The sequence below is a fragment of the Pleuronectes platessa genome, chromosome 21, assembly GCF_947347685.1.
Source record: "Pleuronectes platessa chromosome 21, fPlePla1.1, whole genome shotgun sequence".
Taxonomy (NCBI): Eukaryota; Metazoa; Chordata; class Actinopteri; order Pleuronectiformes; family Pleuronectidae; genus Pleuronectes; species Pleuronectes platessa.
This window is the reverse complement of record NC_070646.1, coordinates 14,804,426-14,825,169: the sequence shown is the minus strand read 5'-3', so window position 1 is coordinate 14,825,169 and position 20,744 is coordinate 14,804,426. Positions and strand designations below refer to the sequence as shown.

The window sequence follows — 20,744 nt, the reverse complement described above, 5'->3', positions numbered from 1 at the left end:
CTTCAACATGACATCAACACAATCACTATCGGTCGCCTGATCTGAGAAGTAAGAGACACTACACTTCATCAGCTGAGGTTGACACATCGAGCTGCTGGCAGATTGTAGAATCAGGGGAATTCAGTCTGTGTCAAACATGGTGAAAACCCCAAACTGCAGCAAACTAAGTGATGACAAGAGTAAGTGAGTGTGTGTAAATGTTCTAGACTTGAGGAATTTCAAAGATGGTGCCACTGCTATTCACAGCTAAACTGTCAACTGAAAAAACAACAGTTAATTGTATGGAGAATTAACTGGGACGTAAGTTCAGGTATGATCCTGTCCTACACACAGTGCTATGTTAAACAAGCACTGTGGAGGATATGTAGAGAGGAATACATCTTCCCCTCTTGTCTCCTTGTTAAAAAACGAATAATTTGCCCACAGCCTGTAGAGCAGCTCCTGTCAGTGAACCCTGAAAAACAAGCTTTGCTCGGTTTCATTTCAGCTCTTTGTCGTCGTCTGTGTGTCCCGTGTCTGTCACCGGATTCACAGACACAGACAAATCTGTTTGTTTGATCCCACAGCTTTTTTGTGTCGGTTCGGCTGCGGCAAATCCTTCATATGCGCAAACACTCATTGTGCCATTAAAACAAGTTCAAAGGGTAAACAAATGCAGGGGGCACTTGGGTGTTTGTGTGTGTGTGTGCCGTCAGATGAATGCCCTCACGTGCAGAAACACACACTCCACAAATAGACACAGAGTTGTACCCAAAGACCCAAAACCACACTAATAAGTATGTAAGCTCACACATCCACAGACCACACACAGAAACGTATTCACTGAGCTCTACTTCCACACTCATTACCATGTATGCACACATACCGAATGAACAAAGCTCTGCACCACCTCACGCACAAAACCACGAGTGTAGACACACACATAAAGCCATATATTAATTGCAGTTGATTAGCCAGGACAAGGAGTACAGTTTTTTTTATGAGGTGAGACTTGGACTGCAGACATCTGGCCTTAAGACTCAGGATCAGGTCATTATTTTTCCCCCACTGTTTCTGCTCTGCTATTGTTCCAGCTTGTATATTGGACATTCCTCAGACATCATGCAAGAATACTGCGAAAGAGTGAGACCATAAAAGCCTTTCTCACACGTAGAAAAGCACACGAGGCAAACAGAGGAAAATTAACACACCCGCAACTGTGCACATACAGACACACACACACACACACACATGCACTGTCATCCAAAGATCCACAGGCATTAGCTTATCAAACTGGAGACATGTCTTAATTGACTGATGACCACTGGGGTGTACACACGACCTAGAGAGAGATGAATGTGCCCATAAGTGAGAAAGGCGTTCTCGCTTTTCTAATTGGTTCCTTCGATGGTTGTGTCCTGGGTAATGAGGCTGAAGGAGCATTAGGAGGTAAAGTGTGTTGGATGAGGAATAGTGTAATCTGGTTAGCCCTAATGTAATGTCACCTAATCTGATTTGATCTAATCTAAACGGGATGCTGTGGCCCCGCTCCGCTCCAGACTGTCAATGATGCAGCACCAGGGTATGCGTGCGTGTGTGTGTGTGTGTGCATCTGTGTGTGTGTGTGTGTTAGTCTAATCAAGAGGTTTTCTTTTGCATGCTGTGGAAGAGGACAATTCAGGCATGAAATGGAGAAGGATTTAGTCCCCATTATGGTTGGTTGGTTGGTTCTGATTTAATGATAATAATAGTAATCTCTAAAATTATTATTATTATTATTATTATTATATGAACTGTTGCTACTATCATTAATAACCTCTATCTATACATCCATAATTATTACTCTTATCCCAACTGTTCCTGGTCTCTCTCTCTCTCTCTCTCTCGCTCTCTCTCTCTCTCTCTCTCTCTCTCTCTCTCTCTCTCTCTCTCTCTCTCTCTCTCTCTCTCTCTCTCTCTCTCTCTCTCTCTCTCTCTCTCTCTCTCTCTCTCTCTCTCTCTTTTCCACCCATCTCTCCTCTCCTCTCCGTTTTTCTCTGCTCAGCCCAACTGGTCAAGGCTGCCCACAGAGTCCTGCTTGGGTTTTCTTCCAGTTAATGAGTGTTTTCTCTCCACAGCCACCTCATAGCTGGTTATGGTGAGAACTGTTGGGTTTCTCTATATTGTTTTCAAGGTCTTGACCTTAGCACTTTGATATAATGGGTATTTTGATTTGGCACTATACAAATACAATTTAATTGAGTAATGATGATTTGTGGCAGATGACTGGGTGATATGTCTGCATCAGCACCTTACAATAATTTAAGGAAGGACTTGATGATAATCAAGATTTTAACGTGGCTTTTGGGATCTTTTCAAAGTTGACCAGGGTGTTACAGAAGCTACAAGGGCTGCATGAGGATGATCACAGCTAATTTGTCTCATAAGAAGGAATCATCTTCTGCCCTTCTTAACATTAAATTAATACACTGGTGTGGGTAATTTGCTTTATTGCTTACAGTAATGCAGCCATATTTATACCACCCTGGCATCTGTCTGATAAACATCAAACTGCATTAAGCTGCTTAGTGATTTTAAGGTAGCAATAGCATGTGGTAGAGAAGGAAACAGCTAGCCTAATTGGCCAAAGGTGATGCAATCCACTGACTAGTACCTCTAAAGATTGCTAATTACCTATTAAATGCAGTGATAAAACTGTACAAAAATAAACCTACTTGGCAATAATTCTGATTCTGATTCTGAATGCATTGCGATTTAGTTTGGCCAGCTGACATTTTCTCTTCTAATGCAAAAATAATGTAAGCGTTTTTTAAAACAAACAAGATATATGGGGTAAGTGAGCTTTAAACTGAAATGTAAAACAGAAAAACAAGTACCACTGTCAGTTTGCTGTATAGCAAGCAAAACTAACCAAATGCCAAAAACAGAATTGATTTATTTTAACAATCCTCTAGAAAGTAAACAGTGTGCCACTTGACTCAATTCTATGGCCTCCGTTGTTTACAAATTAAATACATGTCCTTCCTTATGTTTGTAGCTGCCATACAATATTTTATTATAAATAGTTAAGGTACTGATAGTTCTATCTCTAAAAAAAACACCACAACACAAACAGACTGCCTTTTCAAAAACTTAATTGTGCATCTATTGTGTTTGACTACGAGAGTTCAACTTTTACTAAACTTTAGGAAAAAAGATTTAATCAACAATACACGTACATTTTGATGATTTAAAACTACAATATACTCAGCCCCTTCTGTCTTTGGCACTTATTTTTTGCATTTTATACAGCACACATAACTACAAAGGGAAGAAGGGTCATTAGGTAACCCCAGATAATTAAAAAATAATTCAGATGAGATAAAAACATTGTGTGAAGGGACAACGCAAAAGGAATACAAATGGTAGACTCAGCTGGAGCTAGAAAAGTGGAACTTGCTACGTGCAGGCAGCATGCTATTTGACATCTCACTGAACCAAGAAATAACTGAATCTAACATTTGATCACTTCATTGATTCTCCGCTTTTGATTTCATGGCCTTCAGGACTGGAAAAGCTCTCCCTCTATAAACCAGGATTAGGAGCTGTTGTATTGCTCTCTACGTCTCACCATTGTACGAATTAGAAAAACCCTTTTCTTATGCCAGTCTTGGAGGGTGGCCAGTGTCTTCTGTTGCCAGCTCTGTATTCCTCAGGCAAGGCAGGATAAAAGCTGAATAAATATTGTCTCTGGTTGAAGCAAGAAGCAAAGCAAAACGGTATTTCCGCTGTCTCCCTTGGTTTGGCAAATGGTAGAAGCACATGTGCGTGTGTGTGTGTGTGTGTGTGCACATGACACAGCAGGAGAACACATTAAATGGTCTATAAACACATACTGTATAAACACACTAAACATGTACATCATTTCCTTGCAATAACCAAACCTAATCCTACCTCTATAAATGTCAGACTGCTTTTACTTTCGAGAGAGACAGAACCAGGGGCAAAAAAGTGGCCTAACCACAGGAAAACGTGCCGTTCCCATTAACAACAGCATTCAATCAAACCATATCGACCTCACTGACAACTCTGATCCAAGATATGCTACACTCCATCTGGTCTCTGGGCATCACAAGTTTACAAGCTTTCTGTAGGAAAAGAGATTTCTGTTTGTATCAATGCAATGCTTTGGCTCATGGACATATACCTAAAGAACGATTGACATTTACTTTAGTAGGTACATTTATAATAAGCAAATGTTTAAATTGTAATACATGAAACTAAGATGCTGAATATGGTCATAATATGCTTAACATCAGCTATCGCTTCTGAGCATACATGTTAGCATGCAGGTATTAGCTTTTAGTTCAGCCTAAGTAGCTTGGCTGACTCTTCATTTGCCTCAAAGACAACAGGAACGACTGTTTCTCGTCTCTTTGTTAACGACTGCCACAGACATGTGATGAACTCCACCAGGCAGCATTTTACAAAGACTGATGCAAGACATGTGGTTTAACAGCTTTGATATATTTCAAAGTTATTCCTTAATGTATCATAGCTAATGGCTGCCTTACAGCGTAGTTCTTTAGGAAATCTCTCCAAAGTTCAAGTCCAGTCAACCACCACTATATACCCCTTGAATTCCAGTAGCTTCAATAAAAGCATGATGTTTTTTATCAGGGTTGGCTTACTGCATTGTCACAGTTACTTCATGGTTCTATGTTTTTGCTGCAAGACACAAAGCCAGTCAAAGTTTCTGAGCTTTGCAAATCGATGCTGCACATCACAGTATTACAAATATCAGCACTTGGAGTGAGTGTATTTGCACCCATAATATACATTTTTTTAACTAAATCCTAAAGTATGCCCTTGTCAGAGAAAGGCTTAAATAAATATATTCTATACTGAACAGTACCATGGGGTATCCCTGTTGAACAGCACTCAGAGGTTTCAAGACTAGCTGCACTTTCTTTTCAAGTGAATATCTTTCGAGGTTAACAAGTCAAAAGTTGCCTGTGGGAAATGTGTAGAAGAAGTGACCCTAAAGTGACTCCAGACCACTTTGTGCCCACATTACAGCTCCACACTGAATCAACATTCATGTTCGGTGCTGAAAAGGTTCCAGTAAAGCAGCAACAACGATTTCCAAAACAGGAAGAATACATTTCACCCCACCTCTCCCTTGACACCTCTGTCTTTTCTATGCCTCTTAACTTCTCCGCGAGCTATTTTGGCATCAGCACCGTTCACCAAGGGAGTGGAAAGGCTGACAGGAGAGCTTCAGAAAATGGAAGCAAGAAAGAGGAGCAGGCCGTCTCTGTTGCCAGAAAGTCAAGGGGAAATTTCTTATACAAAGTTAGAGAGAGGTTGACCTTCCCAAGTAAATAGACTATGGGCTTTGTCACATACTTGGCAGACCGACAACTATTCCATCAGCCCCACCATAGATGGAAATGCTCTTAAACTGCAAAGAGAGACAAAGCAGACGCCATTTCCTCACTTGTGCAACCCTTCCACCTCCACTCTTCCACCCAGTGTCCCTTCTGCCCCTTCACCTTCAAGTCCTTAGACTCTGTCTTCAAAACAATATCTATTAATCCCTCCATCCCTGTGTCGCTCATTTACATTTGCAGTTGCTGCTGCCCTCGCCGAGGGGGCGTGTAAGCAAAGTCTCTCGTGCAGGTTTGAGTGTTTGTGTGTTCGTATTTGTTAGTGTGCTTTTAAGACATAGGAAGCAGACAGGGTGCTCTGTGAAGTGTCATGTGCAGTGAGGGTTCCGGTCCTGCAACTGCAAACAAATGGATGGGTGTCAGGGTAATAACATGTCTGTGTTCGAAGAACACATGTGTGTATATACAGTATCCGTCATGGTCCAGTTTATATCGCAGATGCCAAGTGGAAACAGGTACATGTGACATTGTATTTGAGTGCCAATCCCAAGAATGTCTGCTGATAAAATGTTAATATTTGGTGTTGTAATGATGAATTGTGACTGTTTTGTTGTTATTCCTTTCCAAAAAGGGACTTGTTTAGTCTGAACTTAAACACATCAAGAGAATGGATTCCAAACGATGTATATAACGATAGGTGACATGACGGCTCGCCGAAAGTGAAGCCAAAGCATCTTGATCATCAGCTGGTGGCTAATTGCAGATAGGTAATAAACCCCGCCTCCAACAATTAGTACATGGACAATTTAGTAAATGGACAAAACTAAAAACTCAAAGTACCCGTCAAATGAATTTCTCTCACAGAGATGATTTCAGTAATTTTAGGTATTTTATATCACACTGATGTATTTTGAAGTGCTCATTTTTCCAGTAAGTTTGGTTTTAATTAGCTATTCGGTGCAATAAAAAGACTCACAAGTGGTCGAGTGCATCGACAGGATCCAAATGATGTTATTTACAGAATATGGCAGCATTCATATCCAGCATGTTTTGGTTTTACAGCCCACAAATTAACTGTGTTGATTCACGCTCACTCCCTCATCACCCTTGTGTCTAGCAACAGCAAACAGCAGATTTTAGTGGAAGCAGTACTTTCCCCAGATAAAGTGGCCAGATATATATTTTTTTCAAGAACAAATGGAAACCAAAACAAAGCTTAAAGCACAATTAACTGTGATATTAAACGATCGGTTGGCCGTAAACACAACTGCAAAAGAAGGCTAATCTTGCACCATGTGTGCTGGACATGTAATAGGGCAGACAGTTTCTCACCTTACATCTGAGTTAAACGTGTCTGAACCAGCAGGATTTGTTTCACAACAATGGTTGAAACTTGAGTGGACAGTGAGTTAAATACAATTTTGTGCAGCCATGAGAAAAACTTGAAAGAGGTTTAGGCTCCCATAAAACACTCAATCTTCTGGAAGGCTTTTATTCTGAGGCGGCTACAGGGAGTAGTTTCTTAATGAGTTAAGTTTTAAGGGCTAACTTGCTGCATGAGTACATCATGAAGGAGTCGAGGCTCTTCTTTGGTAATCGGATTTGTTTTGGGAACAAAGTCAAATAAGAAGGAAAGAGTTGAAGCTGAAAGGTCAGAGGTTCCTGATTCCTTTATTTAGCTCAAGATAAAAAATGACCCTTTTGATAAGCCTTTACTCTAGGATTTTACTTAAAATGTAAAGAATGGCCTCACCATTATTCTACTGGTAACCTAAAGCACAATATTTTGACAGTGTTCATTTGAATTATTATATGCAGGCGAGACTTTCAAATCCATCTTCGAACAAACAAGCGCTTGCTGAGGGCAAAACATCATTTTGAAGCACTCAGCGTCACTTTTAGCTAATCCCCTCATAGCTTTGGATCACAGGGACACTTAATCAAAGCTGTTCAACGAAACAGGCTGGGAAAACATACAGAAATCACATCCCAGTTAAAGGGAAAATGGTCAGTATTTATGTCACACTTTAGCTTATCACACGTTCAAAGTGTATAAAGGGCCAAGTTGCATTCACACACACACACACACACACATACACATTCATTCAGCTCTACTATAGACTTCCCTTTTCCCATCAAAATGTTTTCATTCTTACACTGTCAACAAAGCTGTCACGGGCAATTTGGTTGTTCAGTATCTTGCCCAAGGACACTTCAGAATGCTGGATAACACTGGGTTCAAACCATCAACCCTCTGGTTAATCGCAGCCCTGAGCCACAGCCAACCACCTCATCAAACCCTTAGCTAACTTGCCAGGAAGGCTACAACCCCCTCAGCTCTTACAGTATACTGCTGTGTCCAATGGCCAGTTGCATCAAAGTATGTGCTTATTTAAAGATTTGTTTTGGTGACCCTATTAGCATATCAGGCTGACCCCACCGTTGGTTTGAGCATTACAAATCTGATGCACTGAGTATGACAGTAATCCAATTTCAAGCTGTGTAATGCTGACCACAGCTAGTGGAACTACAGAGAACTGAGTGGCAGTGGCACCTGCACAGGGTGTATATACACTGTGTGCAAAAGTTCCAATAGAAAACTTGGCTGAAGGACGTATGGAAATTGAAACCGAGCCACTCATCCATGCGGACAAAGTTACAGAGACATACAGAGGCTTGGTGATCCTCTTCTCTATTGGATGGCGATGGGCTAACAATCAATAGAGCAACTCAGTAAAATATTTGAACAGCCTGTGTGGAGACTTGAGGGATCAATGTTACCCAAAACTGGGAGAAAACAGTAGAGGGAGATAAAGAGGGGTTAAAGTAGGGAGATGAAGAGGAGGAGGAGGAAGATGGAGAGAATAGGGAGGATTCAGGGAGCAAGGATGACAAAAGAGGTGAAAAGGATAGAAAGAATAAAAAAAGGAAGAGAAAGAGGCGTGGAAGGTCAGGGGAAAGATTGGGAGGAAGGAGACAAGGAAAGAGGAAAAGGGGAAGAAGGAACGGCAATAAAAAGAAGGTGGTGTGTGTACCGAGGATGTTTGTCATCTGGATATGATTACAGGCAACAGGTCAGGGATCAGAAAATAACCCTGGCAAATCTAGCCAGGTTTCAATCTCCTACTACACACCTTCACACACACGCACAAACAAACACACACAACTGTCACTCACTTTACTTGCGTTATATAACTCTATACACAATCGCTATTGTGTTGTGCCAAAAACACGACACAATAACGCAGCTCACCTCAAACCATAATCGTGCATTTGGCAAGATGGTTTACGCAAGAACACTGAACTGTGCCAACACGAATGATCGGTATGTACACAAATCAAAGTGTAACGTACGATCACTGCAAGGAATTTACCACACACCTTCCCCGCACAGCAATGATGATAGCAAAGGCTGTTTCCTTCAAATTAACAACCTCCATCCCTACAGCAACCCTGTCTCCTACAATACACTTAAATTGACGTGGCTGATCCACATTAAATGTATTTCCTTTTTCGATCTCATTATAGTATTTAGTTATTCTTCCACAGCGAACTGCCAACTCTTTTTTTGCTCCATTATATTTTTACAATACACATGTTCACATTCTTTTCTTTTTTATATTTTTAAAAGTTATCAATAACAAAGACCCCGTCTCCTGCAGCAGCATCACTGGTGAAGAAACACCTGAAACAGATTCTGAGGTGGCCAAGACTCAACCATACTGATGCAGTAGTCTGTGGCATTAAATATTAGGCTACACTTTATACCTTTAGTACTTTAAATGTGTGTACTTTGGCTCAAGTAGCAAAGTTAAAGTGGTGACTTACTTTTACTTGAGTTCATTTTTATTAATTTATGTGTACTTTCACTTCGTTAAATGTTTGAGTACTTCCTCTTCCACAGGCTGTATGTATCACAAGATCAACTCAACACTTAAATTGGTATTATTGTTGGAATCAAAGTATCTCAGTTCAGTCGGGATCAGTTTGGTCAAAATTAATTTGGCTGTAGAGCTCTGTTCAGGAACCTCCCTGCTCTTCCACATGCATCCGCAGAGAACCTGAGGTATGGAGAGCACACTTCCCCACAATTCCCTGAGCCTTAAATGAAAGTGATGTAGGGAGAGCAGAAACTAAAACACCCCAAAGCAGAACAGAGCATCAATGTCGACACATGACATTGATTAGGTCAGATCCAGTATGAAAAGGAGGTGCTGGGCTGGAGGAGGGTTGTGAAGTTGCTCGCACAGGGAACAGGAAGAGCATAAGCAGCTTAAATAGAGCGTGCAATATGAGCTCTGCCTATTGAATGTATAGGAGGGGATCAGCTGAGCTGTCAGGCACAGATATATGCTGATTTCAACTGACATACCTGATTGTGGCTAAGCTTGACTTCATGGATGAACTAACGCTGTGCTCCATGTCTGGTCATTTCTTATGTCAAATGTAACTTTTTTACTTTACATTCTGACCATTACGTTATAGTGTGGCCATGTATGTGTTTAACCAAATACAGTTTGAGCCAAATTAGCATTGTCATGCAACAAAGACGGTGGTTAGCGCTGTCGCCTCACAGGCCAATTTGGCCTTGGTCTTTCTGTGTGGAGTTTGCATGAGTGTGAAAGGTTGTTTGTCTTTGTTTCTTGCCAGAGGTGAAGTGTGTACCTGGCCTCTTGCACTATGTCAGCTGGGATTGCTTCGGGCTCCCCAAGAAACCCTCAAGGGATAATCACCTTAGATCAAGGATGGATGGACCCAGTCCATTTACACCTTGTATGCCATCTGTATCTAAACACACACTTGTATTTGCATGTGCAATAGGAGGAGCTGGCAAATTCAGTGAAACAATGTTGCCATAAGTGTTGTACCTTTTATTCTACTAAGACAGTCATTGTTCTATGATAGCAGTGAGTTCGGTGACTTCCCCAACGGTTGGGCAGATATTGAGACTAGTAATTCAGACTGTACAGGTTGCATTCACACACTGATGAGATCTGATCACAATAAGTGTCAGACGACCTCCAGATGTGGTTCAGCTGATCTGATAGCATTCCTATCCCGATGTGTTCTCCGTGTACTGACACCTCATGTTAATTTGCCGTTTTTGTTACTCCAGAGAGCCTATCCGGATAAAGACTGCGGGTTAATATCAGGTTTTACTGGGATGAAAGAGAGAAATCCCTGGAGGAAAGAACAGCAGAGTGTGTGAATGAAAGAATCTGAGAAAATCTCTGTCAGATGTTTGAATCACCCTTTGAATCACCTTTGTCTCTCTCTCTGTCTGTCTCTCCCTGTTTCCTCACCCACTCTCTCTTTCTCTCCCTGGCTGCAATCATGCTTGTGTAAACAAAAGAGACCAGAGAGAGGTAAGAGGAATTCCAGTTGGGCCTGTGGGAGCAGTGTAGCTTACACAATCCCAATTACAAAGAATGACACAATAGTACACAGATGATCTACTGGTACCTTCCAACAATCTATCATACGTAACATCTATTAATCAGTGTATATTCTCATTAGAAACTGTGTGTAATCATTTGCGTGTGCTACCATCACAGTGAAGCGTCATCCAACAGCTGTGTTCAACTTCGCCAGTTTTAATAATGAGACACGTATGCACACTAACCTGCTCGTGGTACTCGATCCCCATGCTCAGAGTGTTGATCAGAATGGCGATCATAATCCCACGTCCGAAATACTTGCTGTCCACGATCTTCCTGAACGTGTCACACACCAGCCTCCAGAAGTGGACGACCTTCCCCGCTGTTTTGCCCAGGCTGCATTGCTTCTTCTTGGGCCGACGGCTGTCTCTCCTGTCCCTGAGGTGGAGGTCCTGGGAGAACTCGTAGACGCCCTCGCTGTCCGAGTCGCCCTGTGTGTCGATGCCGCCCTCAGATTCGTTGGCCAGGGCCTTGGCGCAGTAGGGGCAGCTCTCGGGGTCCAATGTCCAAGCGGCGGTGTCCATGGTGCTGCTGGTGGTGCTGAGGTCACGAGCCGACAGCTGGCAGGAGAGCTGGGCTGCAGTAGAGCGACAGAGGTCAGAAGCTGAAACTTAACAGAGAAGGGAGTCATTATTTTCACCATCTGCACAACCTGAACAGATCTGGCCTTTTGCAGATAAAGCTGCCTGCGAGCTCGGGCACCAGGGATTCATATTCATTAGTACTGTTTCTGTTTCTCACAAAGGATAAAAACAACAACTCTGGATTGTGTTGTAGTTTGAAGTGTAATCACGACAACTCAACCGCAGAAAATGGAACACTTCCAGTTGTGTGTCACTTGATTTACTCCAACACCGAAATTGAAATTAAACACTAACTCGGAGTTAATGAGATACTCTTGTTTTTTTCAAACCCCATTATGCTTTCCAGGTTTTTTTTCTTAATGACAGTTGCTCGGCAAAGCAAACCCTATCCAACGCAGCCAACTCAAAGGGAATGGAGCTACTGGAGCTAATTAACCACTTTCAACGTTTGTCTTAATTTTTGCTTGACTGTGCTGTTGGAGTTCATCCCTGTTTGTTTGTGGTGAGTTGTCTACCTGTGGGGTTGTGTGTGTCCACCAGGGTCGATGGCCGTCTCCCCAGGGGCATGGGTGGGATATTGAGGTTGAAGCTGATGTTTGTCAGAGTGCTGGCTGCAAGACTTCCTCGTCTGGACTCTGCTAGGGCCCGGGCCTGTAGGGTGGGATAGTTTTTAGGACCTGGCGCAGCGAATGGAACGGAGTTCCTTTTCATGGCCCTTGATGCAGGAGCGGGGGCCAGGGTGAAGGAGCACGGAGTTGGCCCCATGAATGTGGGCGATGGGGTAACGCTAAGAGTTTCTACGTTGAATACACTGCACACTGAAGCTGAACCGACAGCACCTGCAGCAGGGTTGGACAAAGTGGCCAAGTTTGAATCAGAAGTGGCTGCTGTCAAAGTAGATGGTGGCCCCAAAGCAAGATGTCCACTGCCAGTTGTTGCAACAAGAGCCCCTCCGTTGTTATTATGAGCTCCAGCTTCCACATCCCTACCCTCCATACAGTGGAGGCTCACTCCTCCCCTCACGCTGCCATTTCCCAGGTGGTAGTGGTGGTGGTGGTGGTGATGATGGTGCATCATGTGATGAATAGACATGGATCCCTGCCTGGAGGACTTCCTCCTCCTCCGACTCTGGCTACGTTGAGGCTCCGTGGCTAGGGGCGAGGCGGCTATGTTGAGCCCAGCGCGGCGAGCCAAGAGCCTGCAGATATGGGCCACTTGTTTGGCCCCCTTGCGGATGACGTGAACCAGGTACTTGAGGAGCTCATCATAGCAAGAGCCTGGCTCGGAGAGGGAGGCCAGAGTGCTGGCGTTAGACAGGAAGCGCACCCGCTGCTCCTTCATCAGCTGGCTCTCCCGCTGCTTGGTCTCGGAGAACTGAGTGGCTATGACCACCAGGCACAGATTGATCATGAAGAATGAGCCAATCTGAGGACAAGGAGGAGCAGATGACATTGTTATTCACTCAAGATAGATACTCTCACACCCGTCCCCCCACTGACCCACTTGTTCAATCACTAGCACACAGCTGGTGGCTCCATAAAGCCGCACTTACAATGATGAGCAGGATGAAGTAGATAAAGTTGTAGAAAGAGTGAGCATCCATCACAAAGTACATGATGTCGACCCAGCCCTCCAGAGTGATCACCTGAAGGGAAACACAGTACAGTGAAGATAAAGGATAATCACAAATAATCAGACAACACAAAAAAATAAACAAAATAAAACAAACTGGACAGAAATTCAAATACAGTTTAAAAAAACACCACATTTCAGAGTTCAGTGTTGCAAATGCCAAGACTCAGCGGAGGACTCATCCTCAACATGTCTCTTATGCGCTTCAGTGGGAGAACTCATCTCTAATCTGGCTTCCATCCTCCAAAATTGCCCCCTTCAGCTGGACAGCAATGAATGAACACTCCAACAAAAGGCTTCTCACAAGATGTCGAGATAGCAAACCAATGGCGTGGAAAAAATGAAACTGTGGTCTGTTGGTGTGGCTGTGGTAATTTGCTAATCCTGTAAGCCCCATTCCTCTGATACACCAGCCACATGGGCGATTTGTCCCCCCTTTTGAATTACAAGCCTGCTCCACCTAAACCAAACTGTATATGCAGCAGAAACTGTTCATTTCATATGCTCTTTTGAAATCCTATTATTCTGGAGGCTTGATGAGCTGTCTGACCTGAAAGATGGCGATCCAGGCATAGCAGATGTTGTCAAAGTTGATGGCTCCCTTGAAAGGGTTGACCTGACCAGCAGTGCACTTGGTGTAGTACTGGTTCCAGTTGACGCAAGTGGTGTTGTCGGTGCTGTTGTAAAAGTCCATGTCCAGGTTGCACTGCAGGCCTCCCTCATATTGCTTAGGCACGGAGTTGCAGTCCCTCATGCCATTTTCCCGGCGCTGAGAGCAGATGAAGGGGTTCTCGTCGTCATTCTCAGTGTGGTAGTATTCAGGTAACTTCTCCGACTTCACAGACAGAGGGCTTTCGGGAGACAGAACAGAGGAAATTGCAAGGATTACTGGTTTGTCTATGTCATAAGACCAGACGAAGTTTATACTGGAACACAAATTGGTCGACCTATAACGTTGTTATCGAGGTAAAACACTTTCTATCTGCCTGAATTGACTCATACAATATTTTACAGACTGTTATACCCTGTTCAGCTCTGGTGTGAACATCCGTCCCGAGAAATCCATCACAAGAAAACTCAGTGTTATATTTGTGTGTTCACACCTGACATTTATATGCATCCTGATTGTATCTCCTGCGACCATTTGAGATCGGATCTCATGACATGATAAACATGACGATCACTTTATGTTAACGAAGACAAAATAATTATGTTTTTACCCGATTTCGTGTCTGTGCTATAAAAAAATATTTTACTAATTCAAGAAAAATACCAGTCATCATGTGACAATCAGTGTTTATATTGGGGCAGTGGCAACAAACAAATCAGCGATTAGACACTGAGGAGGGATTGCTCATGACGGATGTTAAAAGCAGGTCTGAAAGAAGTCTATCTCACTGTGGCACTAATTGGTCATTACAGAAAACACCAGCAAAATATTAAAGCTTAATTGTCCATTATTGTCTAGATTACTTGACATGATCCCAAGGCGGCCTGACCTGAACTTATGAGAAAAGACTTGTCTCAGCTGAATATCAGTGCAGCACTAACTTTGATCTTTAACGTTAGATTTAGCTACTGGCAGCTTCAGAACCAAAACTGCTTTTATGTTTATTGAAAGAAAATGGTGGCAGAGAAATGTCATCTGGGGACACTATGAAACACTTTGTTACATCAGTAACCAAGACTACCACGACAATCCTACTACAAAGCAACATCTATCTAAAGCTACTGTTCATACTGAGACCAGACCAACTGATTAGGTACAGGCTGCCTCTGCAGACAGATTGAACCAATCAAGTCGAAATGCTCCTATTAGATTTATTCAAACTTTGAGGAGAATTTTACATCGATCAAGTTTGAAGCCCCAAAAAGTCTGCAGGTTTTAATTCCATGCAAAAAGTCCAGCAGCTGATTTCACAAATGAATTCCCTTTCAATCATCAACAATAATCAGCAGAGATGTAATCGTGTTGACAAACCTGAGGTCAAAGGGCCAGAGAGACCTCTGTGTATGTGGTGAGAGTTGGATGAATGAGTGTTTACAGTACTGTAGACACAATTCAACCATTTGGCTTATCTGCTACAGTGCAGTCATCCATTGCGGATAACTGGTATGTGTGTGTGTGTGTGTGTGTATGTGTGTGTGTGAGAGAGATCAACATCACACTTAAAAAATGTCTTCAAATATTATTAAAAGCTTTTTAATTCAAACGTGGGGATGACCTATACAAACACTTAATTTCTGTCCACACTAATTGGGTAATTTTCCTCAGATTTTCAAAAACTCCAGTTTCTGTTTATCTGTGTGTACATGTGAAACGGAGTGTTTGGGAAACAATGGCGTCAAAACTTATTCTGCACACCCCCCTATTGTTGCTTTTTGTAATCAGCATGATGATGAGAAGAGAATAACCTCATTAGCAGGCTCACAACGTTCTCTGGTAATTAATGAATTGTTGATGTAGTCCTTATTGACGGCTATTGTTTGAGCGTTTGTAATAATTTTTGTGTCCCGTCTGGAAAGAGATATTTTGTAAAAAAAAAAGGTTGTTTAGGATTTTGTTTAGGGGAAATTATCTGTTCAAAAAAATAAATACAAACAATAATAGAGTGTTTGCAGGGACTGTGGTTGCTAACTGGTTGCTAACCGGCTCTCACATGTCATCAGTCTCATACAGTATTAATGTGAATCCAGCCAACAGCCAAAGGTCACTACTCTGCCAAAGCACTAGAACATGTAGCGGTAATATAATGAAGCAGATATTAAACCAGACCTACATGACACTCATCTGACACAGACGTCCCCTTTTATGAAGTAGCTCTGAAAACGGATGATGATGATGACGAAAAATGTGCTACCTCACCAACGCCAGTATGCGTGAATTTAAATTACAGCTGTGAGATGTCATAAATCCTATACAGAGATATGAAGCCAAGATGAACATGAATAAGTCATGGGTGCCCATATTCCACATACCATGGGGTCTTTTTTCATTATACCAGGGCCTGTCTGTGTCCCATTCATCATTGTGATGAGACACTATAATCACCAACCTCATTGACTCTGGTGCATGACCTAATTTAGTGTGCAGGATTAAGGTTTGCGTGATAGTTTTGCCTTGACCTGTTGGCAATCTTGAGGAATAATACCTTCATACCCTCCATCGAGAGCAGAGGCATTTTTGTGCTCTTTTTTTTTTACTGATATTGTCATTTCAGATTTGATCTAAGCAGTTACTTTGCCAAATAGTAAATAGTCTGCAGTTATATAGTCATTTTTTGTAGTGTTGGTGACCATTCAAATTGCTTTTACTGTAGAGTCTGACCATCCACACATACTACATGTTTACAATCATCAATGCTAAAGTTTTCAATTTTCAATATACAATATATACAATAATGTTTCAATTGGATGCTTCATAAGTTGCTGCTTTGATCAATAATCAGAGATGGAAAAAATAGCAAAATTCCACCATACAATTAACCTATCTTAATTTTTTACTAAAGTAAAATATATAAGCAATAGTAGCAACAAACGGGCCTGAAAGTATCAAAAGCTCATTATGCAGAATGACACTTGTAAGTGTTAAAATTATTACATTGCTTGAATTCATATGAAAATGATACTTTATATGTAAAATCTACAGCTGTTAAATAAATGTAGTGGATTATAAGGTGGCAAAACACTCAAGGTTGTATGCGTATCTAGATATACAGTATGTTTGTGTGTATGTGTTTCTGTGTGTGTGTGTGTGTGTGTTTATGTATTCTTGTCACTAACTTAAAACGCAATGTCACATATAGACAATAAATCAACCCAGAGACTGGAACTCACAAGGAGAAGTTGTCCTCCACGAAGCAGCGGTTTCTGAGCAGGCCGGCCCACAGCTGGACGCCCACAATGCCAAATATGAAGAAGACGAAGAAGCAGAGCAGCAGCACATTGCCCAGCATAGGCAGGGTGTCCAGGAGCAGGGTCACCAGGATACGCATACCTGAGGGACAAGGACAGGGTCAAACAGCTGGAGAGCACAGTATGCCAACACAACACACACACACACACACACACACACACACACACACACACACACACAGATAAGAGCTTGTCAGGATTAGATGCATATTACTGATTGACTTAAAAGTCAAACCTCTTTTACTACAAGTGGCGGTGCAACAGGTTTTTCAAAGCTGACATGAGAAGTGGCTATTTCATTCAAAAGACTAGTCGATACAAGTAGCAATCTCTCAATTTACAGACATTCCCGGTGCCTAGTGCAGGGCTATTACAGCACACTTACAGGGACAAGTGCACATTTCAGTAACTTGACTCATTAAAGCAAATCATACACCTGCCAGTCGATGCTACAACAGTTTTAATAGTTGAATGACAAAGACATAATTGCAGTAAATGGTGATATTAGCCTACCATCCATCACAGTTTACTGAAAGTAGCCTCTCAGTGTTTTATGTTTCGTATTTCAAGAGCTTAATGAGGGACATTAATTTTGTCAGAATGAAATTCCATGTCAGTTGGAAGGTTTGTACGGCATTCAAATAACACAATGAAGGAATGACATTATTTTCTGTCCCTCTTGTTCCAGTCCCTTGTATCAAACCTCATTGGCATTGGCTTTTGTTGCTGCAGCTCCACTGGTCTACTACCGGGGAAAGCACTCTAATCCTCAGTCATATTGTAATTCATATTCAAACAGTTATTATTTAATTGTTGTGTGTAGCTTGGGTAAACAGCTTATCCAACATGTTTCCACTGGCAGATACTACTCTCCACTGACATACATGTTTGTAACTAGAGGTATGCCACAACAAAGAATTCACTTCAGTCAACCCAGGGACAGCAACACAGGAGGACACCACGCCACATTAATAGCTAAGGCAAAACAACTTTTAATAACATATGGGATAACTATGGGAGTTATGATCTTATGATCTTATTTATGCTGCTGTTACGTAAGTAAAGATAATTACTTCCATTTCCAATGATTTAATTGTCCGACATAGTTCTTTTCCCCCTTAAAATTGCATTGCAATACATCCACTTTAGTACAGAATACAATCAAGAGTTTCTGACAACAAACAAGGCGACGGTGGAGAAGGGAATATTAATATCAGCATTAATAATAAGGCTGGTTGTCCCTCTGCACGGGCCATTGTTGAAATTTCTTCCATATTTCTTTGATTGTCTCGCTTGAACTATTGGCTATACTGCCCCATGATTTGTTCTGGTACTGCTCTGTTTTGTCTGTTTCGTATCCGTAAACTGAAGAAGTGCACAAATACAGACAAAATTAACAAAGATTTCAAAATTCACATTGAACTGTTTTCAGTTGGAGTTGAACAATAGTGACATATCAATTCCATGGAGCATGGACATACCATGGTAGCGACATATCCCATAAAAGAGTCAGTGGGGGTGACACATGAAGGATGAACACCAGGGGTAATCCGCTATTGAAAGTGGTATACCACTCAGATTATGTCACTAATAAAATATGATGAGCCATCATTTAATCTAAGCACCTCTGCAATGAGTGCTTTCGAGCAAGATACTGAAAAGCACAAGAGACTCCAGTAGTGCACAGTGGTGGCATGTTGTTAAATTAATTTGCTACTGGAGGTGACTGTGTGTTAAAGCATAAATATCAAGCAGACCATTGCAGAAAAAAGAGAATACGCGTCAACATCTTCCTTGGATGAATAAAGGTTAAAAATATATAATTGGATATGACACAAGAGTCCTGAGTCAAGCGGAAGAGCAGTGATTTGTTAGCAGTTGGCACCCACACACTCCATCTGCAAAATCTGACCATGTCCCTCTGTAGTTACATCTCAGATTTTGCTCCTATATTCACACACATTTCCTTTATTGCTATATTTGTATCTATCCATCCATCATCTATCTATCTATCTATCTATCTATCTATCTATCTATCTATCTATCTATCTATCTATCTATCTATCTATCTATCTATCTATCTATCTATCTATCTATCTATCTATCTATGTATCCATCTATCTGTAGAGGTGTCACATGGATCAACAAAGGTTAAGAGAGAAACACAGAGAGACAGAGAGAGTGGATGAAAAGTAATTTGCTTTCCAAAATTGGTCAATAATAGATGCCTGTTACTGCATCAAACACACTAATTACTGAGTGAGTCCAATGGGCACACTCCAAGGGGTCAAAGGGACCCCAAGCCAGAGCCTGTGAAGTGACAGTTACAATACCTCTTAAAGTTACGGTTGGAAAGTTATTTCTGAAACACTTATTATCTTTCTACCATTCGTTGAAATCCTCATGACGTCCCAATAGCCATTAATACATAAAGTTCTGTGAAAAAAAGCGAGTGTCTTTGGCCCTCACAAAACCGATGATTAGGACCAAACATGTGCTTTTCTCACAAAATCATGGATGTTTGCAAACATTATTCTGAACAGACAAATTGTGAGGATAGAAAGTGTTTTGTTTGATTTTACATGAGGCATCGATTGCAATCCTCTCTGGTTTAGAGTTGTTGCCTCAAAGGAAAGACATGTATTTTTTTGGCATGTTTATAATGCTATGCACATATATTTCATCTGTGCTATGCAATCTGCATGAAGAACCTCATATATTTGCAGAGAGATTGTGGTAGATTCCTTTTTTCTAATGTGGATACACAATGAGAGCGAGACTTTTGGTTTTGGCAGATAGAAAGGGAAGCTGGAGGATTTTTCTGACTTGCTCTGACATGGAAAAGAAATGAGAAGAAGACAACCATGAGAGACGGAAGGAAGCCAAAATGCAGGAGCGGCGCAGAGGTACTGCTGAAAGATTTAGGAATGATGGGCAGTGGGGAGCATCTATGGGATGACATGTGTGTTTGGATTGTTACTTACCCTTCATCTTTGCAAAGGGAAAGATGTGAGTAGGGAGTCCCAGGGAAAGTGACAGTGCCGAAAACAGAAACTTTTGAATGGAATCCAAGACTCAGGAAAAACACTGTTTTAAAGTTATACTGTGTAAAAGCTGTCACAATATTCACAGCACACACAGTTGGAGTATACTGGCATAAAACAATCTAAAGACGGATGGATGACACATGTCACTACCCAGCAATGGAGCCCAAATGTCCTGGATACGAAACGCTGCCATCTTGCTTGTTTTGAGCTATAGTCTTCATACTAGGGATCAGGGGATGGAACTGCGGGGGCCAGGTCTATCAGTCATGAGTCAGTCTCAGCTGGAAGTCGTAACTTTTATCCTTGTTTTCACAGCATCACTAATGTGAGCATTACCAATTATACCCCTGGCTTAATTTAAAACTGGGTTGATTGTTGGCAGGCAAAACAATCTCCCGTTAGCTATGTGAAACAGTGGTGGAGAAGCTGTGACCAGTTAGCAAGTTAAACAGGACGGTAGTTTGCTAGGAAAAGCTAAAATAAAACCAAACTCAGGTACTTGCCTTTTAGCGATGCCCTGGGTAAGGGGCTAGTACAACTCCAGACGGACAGTTAAGTCAAGGACAAGGGTCAAACAGGATATGAGAGGTGAAGTGCAATAAGTTAGAGCAGATAAGACTGACTAATGCATCTAAGATATTATTCAGGTTGGTCTCACAGGGATGCAATGATGTTTTGAACAGAGGTGAACTGACAAAAATGGAACTCAATCAAACCATTTGTCCTTTAAACCCTCTTTGAGAAAATATGCATTTTGTGTGTACCCTGACTTTATAGTTT

The 20,744-nt window shown here is 41.7% G+C and overlaps 1 protein-coding gene across 1 annotated transcript in view; it reads right to left on the bottom strand.

Annotated features, from left to right (window-relative positions):
• cacna1g (calcium channel, voltage-dependent, T type, alpha 1G subunit) overlaps positions 1 to 20,744 on the bottom strand; it is a 227,639-nt gene that overhangs the window by 87,845 nt on the left and 119,050 nt on the right. Inside the window, exons 5-9 of the mRNA XM_053414443.1 lie at positions 16,840 to 16,999; positions 13,553 to 13,853; positions 12,923 to 13,015; positions 11,886 to 12,795; positions 10,972 to 11,363 (exon numbers count right to left, since the gene is read on the bottom strand). Coding sequence (XP_053270418.1) covers positions 10,972 to 11,363; positions 11,886 to 12,795; positions 12,923 to 13,015; positions 13,553 to 13,853; positions 16,840 to 16,999 — 1,856 coding nt within the window. The remainder of the gene's footprint in view (positions 1 to 10,971; positions 11,364 to 11,885; positions 12,796 to 12,922; positions 13,016 to 13,552; positions 13,854 to 16,839; positions 17,000 to 20,744) is intronic.